This window comes from Globicephala melas, chromosome 1, assembly GCF_963455315.2.
Source record: "Globicephala melas chromosome 1, mGloMel1.2, whole genome shotgun sequence".
Lineage (NCBI taxonomy): Eukaryota > Metazoa > Chordata > Mammalia > Artiodactyla > Delphinidae > Globicephala > Globicephala melas.
Window position 1 is genome coordinate 54779873 of NC_083314.1, and position 17374 is coordinate 54797246.

A 17374-nucleotide genomic window follows, 5' to 3' on the forward strand; every position below is an offset into this window, starting at 1 on the left:
GATTCAGGGGTAGCAACTGAACTCTGCAAATGACAGAACTATAAATCTGAATGCTGTACGGCAGCCATATTCAGCCATGGGATTGAAGAAGCAGAGAACTTGGGGAAAGAGATAAAGTAGATGCAAAGAGAGAAGTTAATTAGATGGCATGAGATATGGAAAATGTTTGCCAGCATCAGTCTAGTACCAGCTCTGCTGAACTCCTGCCCTTGTGTTTAAAGGAACACAACCTGGTGCCCACATGATAAATTCCCTTCCTTGTTTAAGAGAGCTCAAGATTTTATTACTTGCAACCATAAGAACCTTAACTCATATCAAAACTAATAAACCACATGAGGGACGATTTGGCTTCCTGTGCTAAACTGAAGTTGATGAAATACTACCAAAATATGTTCACTTCAATAATAATGAGAATGTAAAATATTCAGATAATAACAGTTTTTAAAAATATGGATGAGTCAATTGGTGTTATGCTTTATTTTAATCAATATTTTTGTATATGCAGTGAAGATTTAGAAATAACTACTGATTTCATTGTTTTCTCTGTCTCTGGCACAAGGAATTGCTCTGAATTTTTTTTTTTTAATTTGGCATGCTAGATGAAATCTATGTGCCAACCCAATAAGAAGGAAGTAATTTCAGAAAGCTTACCCTCATCTCCCAGTTATACAACAGAGAAACTGGAGCTCCCTGAAGAGCTCCCTTCCTTTACCGCACAGTGCTGCTATTTTGGTATCTGTCCATTAAGAACATATATCCAGTGCTAATAGAGTATAAACATGTGTTAGTCTGGGTAAACAGTTTTTGTTAATGGACAAACCACTGAACAACCAAGTCTCTTACAGTGATGCTGTGACCTAGAATTTCAAGATGTGGAACATAATAAAGCCAAAATGGGCCATCTTTTCTCCATTACATGCTTGATATCCAACTTTCCCATTCAAGCTGACACAACAACAGTCTTGCCAATTTCATAAGGTGGAAAGCTTACAGTAATTTTCAACTTGTCTCAATCATTTACTCTTCTTGTATAGATCAGCTGCTTGCTTCTTCCTAAGGAATACTACTGTACCTATCCACTGCAAGAACTAAACATCATGTGTGGACTAATTTCTTTATTCACACTGCTACTGTCAAAGTGTCAAGCAGTCCAGACTCCTGTCAACTCAATTTTTAAAGGGCATTACAGCAGGTAATGCCCTTTAAAAATTTTTTTCCGCACGCGATGCGGCCCCCATCAGTCCACTACTGCCTATTACTGCAATAATTGATATATCTACTCAGCAGATGGTTCGGCCCATATAAATCCCTCTTATTAATTCCACATTGCATTCTCACCATCCTGAGGCTCAAACCTAAGATCCTCTACACCCCCAACCCAACGTAGCCAACCCCAGGGCTGTGGACCGGTATCGGTCCGCAGCCTGTTAGGAACCGGGCCGCACAGCAGGAGGTGAGCGGCGGGCGAAGAGGGAAGCTTCACCTGCGGCTCCCCATCGCTCGCGCACCGCCTGCACCACTGAACCGCCACCCAGCCCCCAACCCCTTCCCCGTGGAAAAACTGTCTTCCCTGAAACCGGTCCCTGGGGCCAAAAAGGTTGGGGACCACTGCTCTACACCATCTTCACGGCAAAAGGCTTCAAGTTTCCTGTAGGACTGATATCCTGATAGTGATTCCCTAGTCAAACAAAGCAATTAGCCAGGGTTACCCAACTAGTCCATTTTGTCCATCCCACCCCCTGCCTTCTCCCACATCCCTGTGATACCTCATCTACTCACCCACTCTTTCCTTTAGGCCTTCTCCAAACAGTGACAAGGGAAGACAGTAAGTAAGAGCTTTCACTGTGCTAAATACAAGCGCTCTCATTTTAATGCTTGAAGTAATCTAGTGATGTAATGCTACTATATCCCTCATTTTTCAGATGAGGAAACTGAATCTTAGAGAAATGAAGTAATTTACCAGTAAGTAACAGATGTAAAATTTGAACTGAGGACTGTAACTTTAAAGCCTCTGAAATAGTTAACTTCTTGGCCTCTGCACAATCTGTTCGCCCTGCTCAGAAAGGCCCTACTACTCTCTACTCACTGGCAACACCTGATCAGCCTTCACAGCCTCACTCAATTGCTTCCACCCCCTTTGGAATTCTGCCTCCACACTGTTCAATCAGTGGTAATTATTCTCCACTTCGTTCTACCCTAAAAGAGTAAATATCAGCCCCATAAATACTGATTTTGCTTCTCTTTTATTTTATCGTGAGGTCTTTGGGGGAAGGGGTATTGTATTTATACCCAGCATGTGCAATAACCCAAAAATGTTTGTAATATTACATACTGGCCTCTACTAACATACATTGGAAAGCAGTATTCCCTTCATAACCACTTTATAGATTAAAAAGTTGAAATAATTCAGTAGAAAATAAATTAACATTAACATGAAATATTCAAGCTCGACAGAGTATGCATTGGTTATTAGGCTTTTCACTGTTTAAACATTAAATTGAATATTCTGAATTTAAATACATATTCAAAGCCTTCTTTTGGAATGCATAATAACTGTAACAGGTGTGATCTTTTCCCTTTATTTATACTAGTCAGATATAAAAATAATTAGAAGTGGTGGAGGTGGTAGAGAGGAATGCTGGCCATTCCACTAGGAGACAGAAGGTCTTGACAGGAAAACTTCAGAGACTCCCTCCTTCACTTATTATTCCTTGTGTGAGCACTTGTGCTAAGGGAAGGATTGTGGGGAGGGGTACAGTTTTGTCTCACAATGCAAGAGTTAACAACCAAAGCCTGTGAATGACCAAAGAAAAAATAATCTGTTGGATTTAAGGAAAGGCAAGAATGCTGCATCCAATGAGGCAGCTTTATCAATGCTCGAGTCATTTTGATTAAACCGGATTTTCACCTTACATACCAACTTATTCATGTTGTAATTTAAAAGTTGTTAACTTCTGCTAGTGGTGACTCTAGGCCTTTGTTTAGTTTATCTTAGCAAATACAGCACTGATCCACGTAATCTTATGTTGTGTGTGTGGATGATAAGAGAAATTATGCTTGATTTTCTTATCCTTTTTCTTATCTGTCATTTACGAAAAGGACCTCTGTAAAGGGATCTGTGATTTTCCTGAAATATCATTCATTTTTAAAGGATCAATAGGATATAGCCATATTTTTCAAAGTGTGAATCAAGACATTTCTGAAATTAATGGTTGCTCACAACTAGCCTTTAAACAATTAAATATAACAAAGCAGAAGAAAAAACTTGAATACATCACCTGGTTTAGTCAAATTTTCTTTTAGTCTTGTGTATACAGTGTCTTATATTTTTCACTATATGTCTCCATCAAAAATATCAGAAAGGGCTTCCCTGGTGGCACAGTGGTTAAGAATCTGCCTGCCAATGCAGGGGACATGGGTTTGTGCCCTGGCCCGGGAAGTTCCCACATGTCACGGAGCAACTAAGCCTGTGTGCCACAACTACTGAGCCTGCGCTCTAGAGCTCACCTGCCACAACTACTGAGCCTGCATGCCACAACTACTGAAGCCCAAGCGCCTAGAGCCCGTGCTCCACAACGAGAAACCACTGCAATGAGAAGCCCGCACACCTGAACAAACAGTAGCCCCTGCTCACCGCAACCTGAGAAAGCCCGCACGCAGCAACAAAGACCCAATGCAGCCAAAAATAAAAATAAAAAATAAATTTATAAAAAAAAAAGTCAGAAAGCCACAGAGCTACTTATGAACATGAAAAGATTCAGTGTCCACACCAAAAACACTGTACTTACTGGTATTCTACCATTTAAGGAATCAAGATAACTCTTATTATGAAACAAAGTCCAATTACAGAAAGATATTTAATTAATTCTGTACTAAGAAAGTTTCTAAATACCCTTGCAATAGTCAACCTAAACCCAGGGGATTTTATATGTTAGCAAGAATATAATTTGCTTCACAGTGCAGTAATAAATCATATTGAGAAGCAATATGATTTTATTTTATACTATAGAAAATCTGAGTATTTATCTCTTTCATACAATTTAAAGGGTTCATCTCAAAGCAAAAAATTCAATATGGAATCAAAAGCAAATGATAAATATTTTATCTTACCACAATTTTAGTATAACTTTCCCAGATAAACTAAAACCAAATACCACCTCCAAAAGATGTTACCAGTAAATAAACTATTTAAAATTTCAAATCTGATAAAGAAAACTCAGTATCTCCAGAAAGTTCTGCAATTAAATTTAACACCCGAACGTCTATACTATTTAAAAGTTTGGTGTACAGAGCAGTATTTTGTGTCTTTATCACACCTCTGAGACTCCACATTAGGGACCAAATTTCATATCAAATAAACTCCAGGGCTAAATCCCCTTTGGGGGAGCTAGAATTGCATCAAGGCGTAACATATATCAATATGTAGAATATGGAAGAATGTTCCCTGGTAAGCATATTAATACTCATTCATTCATTCATTCATTTTTTCTCTTCCTGTCTCCTGTAGATGTGTGAGCACACAACCTGCACACCCCACAACGTCTTTTATTTATTGAGCACATGACGCTCTCCATGACCCGGTCACTGCCTACCTCTTCAACCTCCTCTGTCCTCTACACTGTGTCACTTTACATCTCCCTGTTTTTGTTTCTTCTCCCCTCTGGCCTGGAAAATTCCTATAAGGTTTTGAAGACTCAGCTCAGACCCCTTAAGAAGATCTTGATAGGACCATCAGAAAAAAGTGAAATAGAATTCTGAATTCTTTCATTAAGTTTTCATGATGGAATATTGCAAAATTAATGGCTAAAATGAAGTTTAAAGATTATCCACAACTGTGAACTAACCTATCCTGACTTGGTATATATAGTAATATTTATGGTTAACTAAGAATTGGCAATAATCTCCATATAATATATATAATTATAAAAATAGAAATTATACTAAATAGGAAAAGAATGCAATAGGCTGGATATTTCTTTATTAATGAACACTTACAGAAGTATATTATGGTTTTGTATTTGTTTTGTTTTTGTTTTTTTTTGTCCAGCTGATTCTTTTAAACTGCAGCTATACAACATCTACAAAAGGAGAGAGTGTAATGAATTCCTGTGTACTCACCTTCTGTTTCAACAATTATCAACACATATTCATTTAGTTCACCCACATCACCAACCCCTCTACTGGATCATTTTGAATCTTTGCAGACATTAACTATCCCTACCTATCTTAATCATCATCATTAACTATATCCATAAATCTCTCTAAATCATCACTTTAAACATAATCAAAATATTACTGCATACACAAAAATTGAATAATTCTCCTAATATCACTAAATACCTAATTAGTGGTCAAATTTTCCCTATTATCTTATAAATTTTTTTATGGTGTGTTCAAATCAGCATTGAAACAATGTCAGTACACTGCATCAGGCTGATATAACCCTTAAGTCTTTTTAAATCAACCTATGAGTTCCCCCTCACCCTTTTTTTTATCATTACAATATATTTTTGGAAGAAAGTGCCATATTATGTTTAAGGTTCCCATGTCTTAAAATAGAGAATTAGGATTTCATACTAGTAAGATAATCATTACCATATACTTGTTCATTCTGTTGCTTGTGATGAGTGCTACTGAATATAATGAATAAGACGTTACTACAACAATAGTTAGGAAAGTTTGTTAAAAGGTATGGATCAATGGCCATTATAAGGATGACATCTACAGAGAAGAAATAACAAACACTCACAAGGACTTTGTTTTTCTATTATGCCAGGACATACAATCTAAGACTCTTGGAGAATGGTTAAAAAAAAAATTTATAAATCCCAACTAAGATTATACTCATAATAGTTCTTAGTAATAATGTAAAGACTCTGAAAGTTATTTGATTTTTAGATAGTTCAATTCTTAATGTCTATGTTATGGCCCACTGGTAAAAATGCTCCACACCAGAAAGACTGAATTATATGTGTGTATATGTAGGTGGTCTTCCCCAAACAATCATACACATACATACAAGGCAAACATGTGGGACAAATTTATGTTTGGCACTATAAAACTCCTCTCAACCTCACTACATAAGAAAGCATTAACCTAAGTGTTACTCCTAGGACACTTTTAAATGTACTGTTAAGGCATAATACTGTTTAGTTATGTAAATAAATCCTTGAAAACCTGTAGACCTTTTTGTAGCTGCAACAATGCTAACAGCAATACTTCTATTTTAATTCCCAGGAAGTTATGCCTCAATTGCTACAGGAGTATAACTATCATATTAGAAAAGAAAAAAGAGCCCCAGAGTAGTGTGCAAGGCCCCACCTACCATAGACCTGGGCTTGCTGATGGCCACCAGACTAGTGAGGAAGTCTTCATCGTGCAGCTGGCTGAAAACATGGGCGTCATAGGCTACCATAATGGAGATTTCTTCCATCATCTTGCCAGCTGGCCTTTCCACAGCAGCAGCTGCTGCCCCAGCTACAGACCAGACTATCCAAGGGAAAATCCTATGGCAGCTCAGTGCCAATGCACACACCCACCTGAGTTTGAGGGGGTGAAGTGTCAAAATTCCAGAAGGAGAAAAGAAAAGTAGCTGCTATCATAGGCTTGTCTAGCAATTCATCCCCAGTAGAAAACTGAGAGAGGTCTCTTATCTATGGAGGAAGTATACACTATAAACACCTTCTGCATTCTTAACAGAGCAGCTGGGAAAATTCAGTTTTTGGAAATCTTCTTTAGACTTCAAAAAGAGAAATAAAAGTCTCCTGTGTGGAAATATCCAATAGCAAAAATGCAAAAACAAAAACCAAAAAACACAAAAGTTGATTTATTGTTATGTTCTTGATAAATAGAAATTTTTTTAGTTTATCTTCTTACTTCTGTATTATATCAAGATTCTTCTTCTTGGAGGAGAAGTGGATTTTCTTACTGCTTATTTTTTCACATTCATAGAAAATAGATGGCAGCCTTTAGATGTTCAGAATTTATAGAATTCTTGGTGCAGTTAAAAATTATCTCCTGAAGTACGAAAAAAAAATAAAAGGGTTCTTTTTTCCCTCTGAGTATTTCTGTTAAGAAAAAAAGTACCAAAATATAAAAATGAAACAGGGACTGCAATATCAGTGAATAACCATTTCCTCTTCTCCCACTTAAAAAAACATGACTATTTTAAACAGAATTCTTGATATTGAGAGCTTAGTTTTTTGTTATTCTGAAAGCAACACAAGGTTCTCATTTCTAAACTGATTATTTTTCTCTCATAGATAGTTGTTCTCTTGGTCCCTATTTTTAAGCTTAGAGGTTTCTTTTAATTACCCAAATCAGCAGACAGTAATGAACTATTGGTGCCTTAGCCACCAGAAGCGTTTTTTTTAAAGTACAGCTGGAGACCGTAAATGAACCTCAATGTGCCCCGATGAAAAATGTGAAAGCTGCCCATAATTATCATTACAAGGTTGCCTAAATCACCAGGAAATATAATGTATGCTAATTTCCATGGGAAAAGTATTAAGCAAATAAAAAAGGGGGGGAGGACAGATAAAGCTCCTCCAAAAGTTGTCTTTCCAGTATTTCTAATTAAGCTATTATCTTCTCTGCTTTTTATAGATTATGACACTGCAGTACCAAGAGAAATATTATTTATTAGAATTAGAAATCAGTTTGGCAATGTTGGTCTACAATCAAATACAGATACTGTTTGGAACTCTTAGTCCTAATTACTAATAGCAGTATTACATTGTCTAAGTCTGCTTTTCAGAAAACAAAACTTGGAATGAAATTTATAGTGTCTATTTTTCCTTGTTTTTCTAAAATATTTCCACCTAGATGAACATGATTACTTAAATAGTACCTGGTTCCATTTAAATGTGATTAGAAGAGTTTTGCAATACTATAGCATTCTAGATTACAAACGCGCGCGCACACACACACACATACACGGAAGGGGGAAAACACCTTATTGCTAGGAAACAGAAGCAAGACTAATAGGCTTATTTAAACAGAAAATGCAATACTTTAAATAAATCCTCAAGATTAAAACAGCTTCAAACTGAGTTTGACCCTTGTTGGAGCTGGTAAAGCATTTTCACTTCATTTTACCCTACAATGCAGCTCTGCCTTTTAAGCATTATTTTCCTTAAAAATTCTTCCAGCACATTCATCTTAACGCTGACTAACCAGGTAAAAATTAAATGGTCGTCAGGAGACAAGGTATTATAAAGCGTCAGGCAGTTCATACCTTTTCAATTCCTTTTTATCTTTTCAGAAGTACTTTAAAGGATACTGTGAATCTCTTCGTGCATTCACTAGCACCAGAAGGTTTCCGATTTATCTTGCAGGACCATTTTCTAGCTGTGAAAGCAATTCCTCTGACTTTCATATTTTCCTTTGCTCCAGTGACTCAGTGCTTCCACAATGCTATCTGACTCAGGTGCACTGACAAAGACACCTGTTGTGGAAGGTAAAGAAACTACTTCCCATAATGCCTTATTCCCTGCTGGCAACCACCCAGGGGCAAACAAGAATTATAACCACATTTGAGCAGTTGCCTATGCACCCTGGGAGAGCACTTTCGGTGTAACAATAGGTAATCATCTTGGTTAAGAACACTTGTAACCAAGAAAATAAAAAAGGCCAGGGAAAACAATAATAGTTTTAGGTGCTGTGTATTAAACTCATAAAATTTCTAAGGCATCAGGGATATAAGAGTGCAAAACACTTTTAGAAACATAAAGGCTGTAAAGACAGTTTTAAAATTACAATAACAAAAGCTAACAATTTCAAATAATTAAATCCTTTGAGAATTCCACACAGGTTCTTAGGTAAACAATTAGGTACCTTTAAAATGCTTCTGATTTATTACCTTCAAAAGACTCTTCTAATTAGCCACAGTGCCTTAGAATTATTAACAACATTTCACGCCTAAATCCAAGAGGTCCTCTCTCATAGCCACAGTGCATATGTTTTCTAGAGCAAGGACTCCTCTAAGTTTGATGGGCATCCTTCATTTTCTGTCACCCTTAAATGTTTCTCCATACTTCAGAGTCTGGGAAGCAAAAATTCAAATGTTCCTTTTGTCATACAGTTAAATGTATATTTGTGGTCCCCACAAAAAGCATACTTTTTGCAAACCAATGATCTATCTGAAAAATTGTCTTTGTGTTCTCTTTTCCTAAAGATATTTTCTCCAGTGTCAGAAATAACAGCTATCGTACCCTCCCAAACTTCAGGAGTCATTGTACACAGCCATGTTTACATAGAGTACTTCACTCCCTTGCAAGACATCTTTCTTACTCTTTTGCCTTTTCCCCGGTGAACTGAGACCCACTTATCTCCCCGGATGGTTTCCACCTGAGCTTCTGCCCTCCTCGACTTCACACTGTGCAGCTCCACTGAAAAAAGGCGTGGGGGTGGGGAATTACCTGAGATCAAGGAGTGAAGTGCCGACAACACCAGTTGCTGCTAAAATTTACCAGGAGAGGATTGGGTATCAAACAGGCAGCAGAAAACAAGGCACTCGTGGTAACCAACAGAGGGGCTCCAGTTCCAGCAGGAACCATCTAGCTGTCTGTCCCAGGGCAAGTCATTTAACCTCCCGAGGTTTCAGTTTCCTCATGGTCATGTAAATTGAGAGGGATGGAATATATCGGAGGTTTTCACGTGTGCTCAGTTTGCTCAGAAAGAGTCAAAAGCAGTGTGTCCTATTTCCCTCCACTAAATAGGCTTATTGGGGGATTTGAAGGTGAAAATACCTTTTTAATCTCTATCAGAATAAAAAACAAAGGGGAACAGTAATCCCAGATGTTAAGAAAGTGCCCCCAGGGTTGCTATAATGTGTCCCAACAAATGCAGTCTGCTTTGTACCCTAATTTGGATTTTCTAACATCAACTCTTCTGCTTTTAAAAGAGGGTTTGGTGACAGTTGCTACACTTTTTATTAGCTACTCTTTACAGTCTTTCTATTCAGAAGCCAAACTGCCTACAAATTAATTTTCACAAGCCTCTCTAGATTTCATTAAGATAAAAAGAACAAATTAACAAATATCTCCAAATATTTTTAAATGCTGTTTTAAAATTTTTACACAGATTTTACTCTGTTAGCTGATTTGTTCCAACAGCCATTCTTCTAGGATTATTACTATTTAACAAAAACATACCTGGGTCATACTAAATGAGCATGAGTCTAATAAACCATTCCTGGCCTTCAGAGAACATCTATTCTCAAGTATCAAATTTAGAAAGAGCCAAAACAAAAATCAAGAGAAGCCTGAAGAAGATGTGAACTTTTTTCAATTTCTGTGTTCTCCCCAAATGCAGCAAAGCAATGTAGTTTAATTATGGGAGTAGTATTCTTTTTATCCACCGTCAAAGTAGCAAATACATTAAAAATGATCACACATCATTAAAAAATTATCTCACCTCACAAGACTGGCTGTAAGGACCCTTTTTCCCATGCCTCAGGTTCTACTTGTTGAACATTCTCATCACAACAGCCATAAAATCAGGATAAGACAAAAAGGAAGACAAAACCACTAGGACAGAAATATGGCCTAGAGGGCAGAAAGGTCTTCTATGTCCCCCACATGTACCGGCAAAGCCCTGTAGAGACTGTTCTTCGTTCCCCAGTGGTCTTTGTCTAATCATTCAGGAACATCTTTATAGATTCAATTAACATATAATAGATTCAGTTCAATATAAATATTCATGAGGTATACCTGACTCAATTTTAACGGACTGTCACAAAATGTTCATGGTATTGACATAAAGAACTCTAAGAAAGACAAAATTCTACAATTACTTTCTTAATCACAGGAAAACAATATTCCAAGTAGGTTTCTCTTTACACTTAGGAGTGTACATTACAGAATCCAAGTGCTCTAAGTGGCGGAACAAAAGATAAAATGCGAGAGAAACCACTGAAGTATCAACAGAAGAAAGATTTTCAGAATACTTTGGATTTCAGAATAGTCCAGTAACATGCTGAGTTTTTACAAAGGAAAAAGAACATGAAGTAAAAGATAAATAAGTGAAATCTTAGTTCTCTTTAAAATCATGCAAAGGTAAATAAAGAAAACCATTGTTCTCGCGTCAAATTCCAACCATTCAGCTCATTATCTTTGCTATCTTTGCTAGTAATTGCTAGGCAAATTCAAAACCTCAGAAAACACATATTCTTTTAAAAAAAAAAAAAATCCCCAGAGTTAAACTAAGAAAACAAAAACCAGTGGGACATAAATACTTGCTTAACAGTTACACTGGGTATCTTACTTCCTCATTTGCATCTCACTACAAAGAATGAGGGTGAGGTACATTCCAGACTATGAAAGAGTAGCTGCAACTCTTTAACAAGTCAGCTTTCTACCTCTTTTGTAACTCTGAAATCCACAGCCAACTATTAAAAACAAGACAATAGGTCCAACATGGAGTCACTTATGCTAAGCCCCATGTCACCAAAGACTTTGTTACAGTTTCCACTCTCCCAGAAATGAAATCTTAAACCAGGAGTCACCTCATCAGCACTAGTTAGGTAATCTGCCTGATAGACCCCTGCTATCCCCTAAAGGAAAGTAATCTTGTGATAACCAACCCACTTTTTTGCTTCATGTAACTTTCTTGTTCCTGCTTCCTTCTGCCTATAAAAGCCTTTCATTTTGTACGGCTCCTTGGAGCTCCTTTCTATCTGCTAGATTGGCTGCCGCCCTTTCATGAATTGTTGAATAAAGCCAATGAGATCTTTAAAATTTACTCAGTTGAATTTTGTTTTTTAGCACAACGCATTCACTTAAATTTTACCTAACCAAAAATAAGCATTGCAAGTGCTCCTAAGCATTCCCTGATATTTGCTATCACCCCAAGCGAGGATGGTTTCAAACACATCTAAGAATATGAGTAATGCTTCAGCTTGTCTCATTTTGAGCAGAATATACAACTGAATTGTAATTGCAAATAACTTTACCTTAATTTCTAAAGCATTTGAATAACTTTTTAAAGTTTTACTGACCACTAAATCAAACCATTCCACATGGAATATGTTTCAAATTCCTTTTGCACAAGGTCAGAAGGTAGGTTTAGAGAACAACAAAGTGTTAACTCGTTTTCCTTCAAGTGTTCATTTGTCTCAAGTTCTTCCTGTAGGGCTGGTGACCCAACCTGGATAACTCTTCCAAATGGGCCCTCAGCTCCCTGTAGTATGTCATATACAGAAGCTTGCAGTGGTGGACCTGGCTAAAATCCTGCAGTTAAAACTGGAAGAATTTAATGGTATGTGAATTATATCAATTAAAATTAAAACAGAAGCATTTACTAAATGCATGCAATATGCATGAGGAGGGCTTATAAATGTGTAATATAGTAACATATAATCTAGTTATAATAATGACTAATATATACTAAAAATTCTTCTATAATAATAATGCAGCTAGTATTTAGTAAGTACTCACTATGTCCTAGACATAGAATCTCATTTAATTTTTGCATAAGTCAATGAGCTAGGTACTATAAATATCCTTGCTTTATAGACGAAGTAACTAAAGTGTGGAGAAGTTTAGTGATTTGACTCCATTCTCACAGCTAGAAATGGAACTGACAGGATTCAAAAACAAGCCTGTCTGGCTGCAAAGTGCGTGCCCTTCATGACTAAAGGAAGATAAGCGAAGTAAGCAAACATGTACGGAGAATCAGCCCTGTGCCAGACACCACTGCTTCTCCCACGCTGGGATCTCCTTGACACTCACACACTTAAGGTTACACAATACAATACACCATGTCTGTCAAGTCATATTAGGATTGTAATAGAATTAAGTCCTTCTGCAGACAGGAAAGACTTCATGGAAAAAATGGATTGGATTTTCATAAGCAAAGTGAAGTAAGTTTTTTAGAGAGAAAATAAAATTAGCCTGGCCAGAGTGGTGAATTTATGTTAGGTAGAGTAGGAGGTACAGTTTCAAAGGCAGATTTGAATCAGCCTGTGGTAGGTTTCCAATCTCAGGTCAACAAATTTGGAATATAAGGTATGTAGGCCAAGGGCAGTCCTTGAAGACTACAGGGTTTCTGCCTTTCTAGCCTCCACTTTTTATCATTAGAGAAAGTATAGCATAATGGTTAACACATGGGCTCCAGGGTTCAAAATACCCTGGCTTGATACAATGCTCTGACACATACTAGCTGTTTGACCATGAACAAGTTCCATAAGCTGTCTCACCCTTGGTCTTCTCATCCATAAATGAGAAAATGATAACAGTGCTGATATTATGAGGAATAAGGTAATGCACATAAAAGCCCTTAGTAAGGTGCCAGGCTCTATAAAGTATTTGATCAGTGATAGTTGCTGTTATTATCAACATTAATAAAAATGATGGAGAGTTCCCTGGTAGTCTAGTGGTTAGGATTCGGGGCTTTCATTGCTCTGGCCTGGGTTCAATCCCTGGTCAGGGAACTGAGATCCTGCAAGCTGTACGGCACAGTGAAAAAAAAAAAAAGAAAGAAAAAAGATGACTGGAGCGGTAAGATCATCTGCCAAAAACTGAGAAGATAGAATATAACCTTTAGAAACGAGGTGGGGGTCTCTTCTCAGTACATAAGAACACAGTCAATGCCTCCATTTTCTATTTTCTTGTCCAATTAACAAAAATCCTGAAGGGAGAAATAAAAGGTGTCACACAACTCCAATCCTGTACCAGTTTTCCCTACACAACGAATCTTTCTAGATGTTGCTTTGTTTAAGAGCAATTTGGTAATTTACACAAGTCCTTCTGTCAGTAACAACTGAGGCAGGTCAGAGGAGGTAAAAGGTTGATAATGGGGTGGGAGGGGATCTCTTACAGTCTAGCTTCCCTCTCCAGTTTCCTGACTACAATGCAAACAGAGCCTAATCAATTACCTCTTATTAAATTGAGCAATTGTGACAAGAACAGGGAACAAAGAGAGCATTTGTTGTATAACGATATTCATCGGTTATAACCTGATCAAGAAAACACTGTTACTATGGGCTATCATGTGGAAATACATAATCCTTCTTTCTAACTGTATTATAAAAAGATTTTCCAGTGTTCATTTGGATCTTAGAGTCAAAAGAAATATCCTATGCAATAGTTTAGAGTAACAGCTTATCCAGAAGCTTAGAACTGACCAATAAACCTGTAATCTACTTCGGTTCAAAGATATCAACTGAATTTGATTAGGGGTGAAGACGGAAGGAGGGGAAAAAACCCACAAATTTAACAGTTATTGTGCTGAGGGGAGCTTTAACTACATTGTATCTCTTTTTAGATTTTGCAACAATACTGTGAAGCTGGTTTTATTATCCCCATTTTACAGAAGAGGAAACCACTGCCCTAAGTTTATTTGAGATCACACCACTAGTAAATCAGAGACATGATTAAAACCGAAATACGTTATTACAAAAGCTCTGGGGTTTTTTGTTTTTTCTCCACCTACAACAAGTTCTGCATAACATGAATTCAAGAGAGAAGAAAAAAAATTCAATTTGGAGATCCTGAAATAGAAACTTTAAAATTTCTAAAGCGGGACTCTGTATTTCTCTTCTCTTAGTATTTTGTTTTTCATATTATATCATTATATATTGAAAATATGTACTAAAAACTCATTGCATCTGATAATATTATTTATTAGGCATTTGCAAATACAAAGAAAAAGAAAAGACTGGAGGCAAACTACTGACAAGTGCAATGCACACATTAACAGTCTGTTACAACAGAAAATACCATGTGGACTGAGGCAGCATTCTTTGAACTGTCAATGGTGGCTTTCATGATGCTAAAAATTGGCTTTTTCTTTGCGTTAAGGGCAATAGTAAATTGCTTAAAATTGGCTAATAGTAAAATAATAAAAAGTATTAACTTTTTAACAGCAGTGGCAATGCCCAAAGCATTCTAATTTTATTCATTTTGATAAGTTTATTTTTTATGTTCAATCTAAAATTTTTTCCCAAAAAGTGATCATTTCAGGTTTAGAATTGTTATGTGTCATTATAGAGAACATCTCTCTAATATCATGAGGATCATAAAAATAGCTAAAATCCGTATGCTTTAATTCCTCTTCAAATTAAGCAGGAAGTTAAGAGATAATATTAGTGCCTGCATAGATGACCAAAGATTTTATTTTCAGTAAGAAATTCTAATATGATAACCACCTTTAGGCATAAGGACATATGTATTCTGCAAAACATCTTTCTTATTTTAAATGTCCATTTGAGATCTAAGTAATGCTGCAAATGTTTAGGTGAAAAAGGCCTATTTACTAGTTAACCAGATACATAAAGAATCAAAGGCAAAACAAGCAGCTGTCAATTTCTAGAATTTCTGGCTATGCATTCCTTATTATGTTGTCCTTATTATCCTGTACTAAAATTTTCAATGTGTTCTTAAATATAAATTTTAAATGTTCAAAACTGCTATGAAACTGTTATTTTATATTAAACTTAGCATGCATTTAGGGAGAATTTTAATTATGCAATGTAATATGAGATTATGACTTATAATACTAAAATGACCAACATTTAAATATTATTGAAATAATGGTGAAACAAATTGCTTTAGCTGAGATTATATGTTTCTATACTAGCAAATCTGAATAAATGGTCAGACTGTAAAACCAAATACAAATATGTATTAAATATTAGTGCTTGGGGAGAATTTAAATTTATGTAAATAGTGTCTTTTGCGTCTCCTAATGGCCAACTAGTTCTTTGTCACTTCACTACTTGTATCTCTCTTTCAAAGAGTGCAAAAATAGGGAAAGAAGGACAATCTCTAATTTGTGACTCTAATTGGTAGATGTTATTTCTAATCATCTATGTCAAATAGGCTATGGGAATAAGCTAAAATTAAGAGCTAAAATAAATAAAAGTTTCAGTTTATGAAAATTTCAGTCATCAAATGTTCTAGCCATACTTTCAATTTTCTATTCCCATGTATAAGGAGAACTGCCTAAAATAATTACAGGAAAACTGGCTCATAAGCCTGGCTAAATAAACTTAATATTAAGCAGAGTTCTGGTATTAAACTTTATAAAGGATAAAAGAAATTGCCCATTATCTACCTTGCAAACACAGAATTGAAGCATTAATAAGTGGCTGCTTTTATTAACTATTTTATTTACCATTAACAGTCTTGTGAATTTTTTTTTTTCTTTTCCCCTGGAAAAACTGAACAGTAAGCTGGTCTTGAAGCTAACATGTTAATGTTCAAAGAATTTTTTAAACTTCAACCATAACATTATTTTGTCTTCTCTCCATTCTTCTCCCCATTATCTATTTCCCTTTCTCTGTCTCTCTCTCTCATACATACCTCTCTTAAAAGATTATTTTTTGTCCTAAACTATTTGACTCTTTGGCACATACTGTATTTATATCAGATAGTTCATTATACTAAGTATTCATTTTTACATACATCTTTAAACTTAACTCCAGTTATTCTGCACTGTTCTCTTTATACAAGGGTTGACAATATGAGATGTGAACACAGTATATACGGTTTTACAGATTATAGTTTATTAATGGGTCCTACATTAGCCAATTATAGGTGAATTACTCTATTATTTATAGCTATTGCAGCTTTCAGTAATTAACTATTTTTTTTTAAAAAACACTATTTTACATTAGGATAATATTTTACTAAATATATTCCATTAAAAAAAAAAGCACCTCCGACATGTGGAGAGGATAACTAACCATTATGCAAGATGATATTCCAGGAGTTATTTCCTGTGAAAGAAAATAAGCTATAAATTTGGCCAAAGCCTGCAAGATAGTGGCCATTTTGTAAAGGAGTTTCATTCCAAGACTAAAGTTCTCCTGAAAGCACATGCAATTTGTTTTTAATGCAGATGGCCTTGGCACTATTAATATAAGTTGCCTGTGCTCTTTTTATTAATATTTTTGTAGAAGTGGTCTTTAACTTTTCAACACCACAGAATACAAAAGGAGCCCCAGGGCAGTTGAACAGAGCAGAGTGAAGCAAACAGGTCTCAAATTTGGATAACACTAAAGCTCTATATGCCAGAGTGGGAAGACTTAAACTTCTGACAAGCAAACATGCCAAGGCTAAGTGACAGGAGTCTGATAGGAGACTGCAATGAGATAGCACCACTTCCCACCCCTAGCCCTTATCTCAGATGACTCTTCTGAGATACTTCTGGGTCAAAAAACCAAAAATAAAACCATTATGGGTAATATCAACCACTTCAATTGAATCTCTAAGTATTTCCCTCTCTTAAAACCTTAATGTATTTCTTCCTTAAAAAATTAGCCTCTTAGGCATTAAAAAGCAATATTGTAGAATTCTGTATCCAATGAATTAGAAAACATTTCTTTAGTCAGCATTATCACTGATAGGGTATTCTGTTAGAAAAGAATAAC

The 17374-nt window shown here is 36.1% G+C and overlaps 1 protein-coding gene across 5 annotated transcripts in view; it reads right to left on the bottom strand.

Annotated features, from left to right (window-relative positions):
* Window positions 1-17374, bottom strand: part of RABGAP1L (RAB GTPase activating protein 1 like) — a 686895-nt gene that overhangs the window by 83136 nt on the left and 586385 nt on the right. The window contains exon 1 of one of the 5 annotated variants that reach the window (XM_030875427.3): window positions 6326-6479. The exons of the other annotated variants lie outside the window; for them this stretch is intronic. Coding sequence (XP_030731287.1) covers window positions 6326-6436 — 111 coding nt within the window. The 5' untranslated portion in view covers window positions 6437-6479. Of the gene's footprint in view, window positions 1-6325; window positions 6480-17374 lie in introns of those variants that run through there. 5 annotated transcript variants of the gene reach the window in all.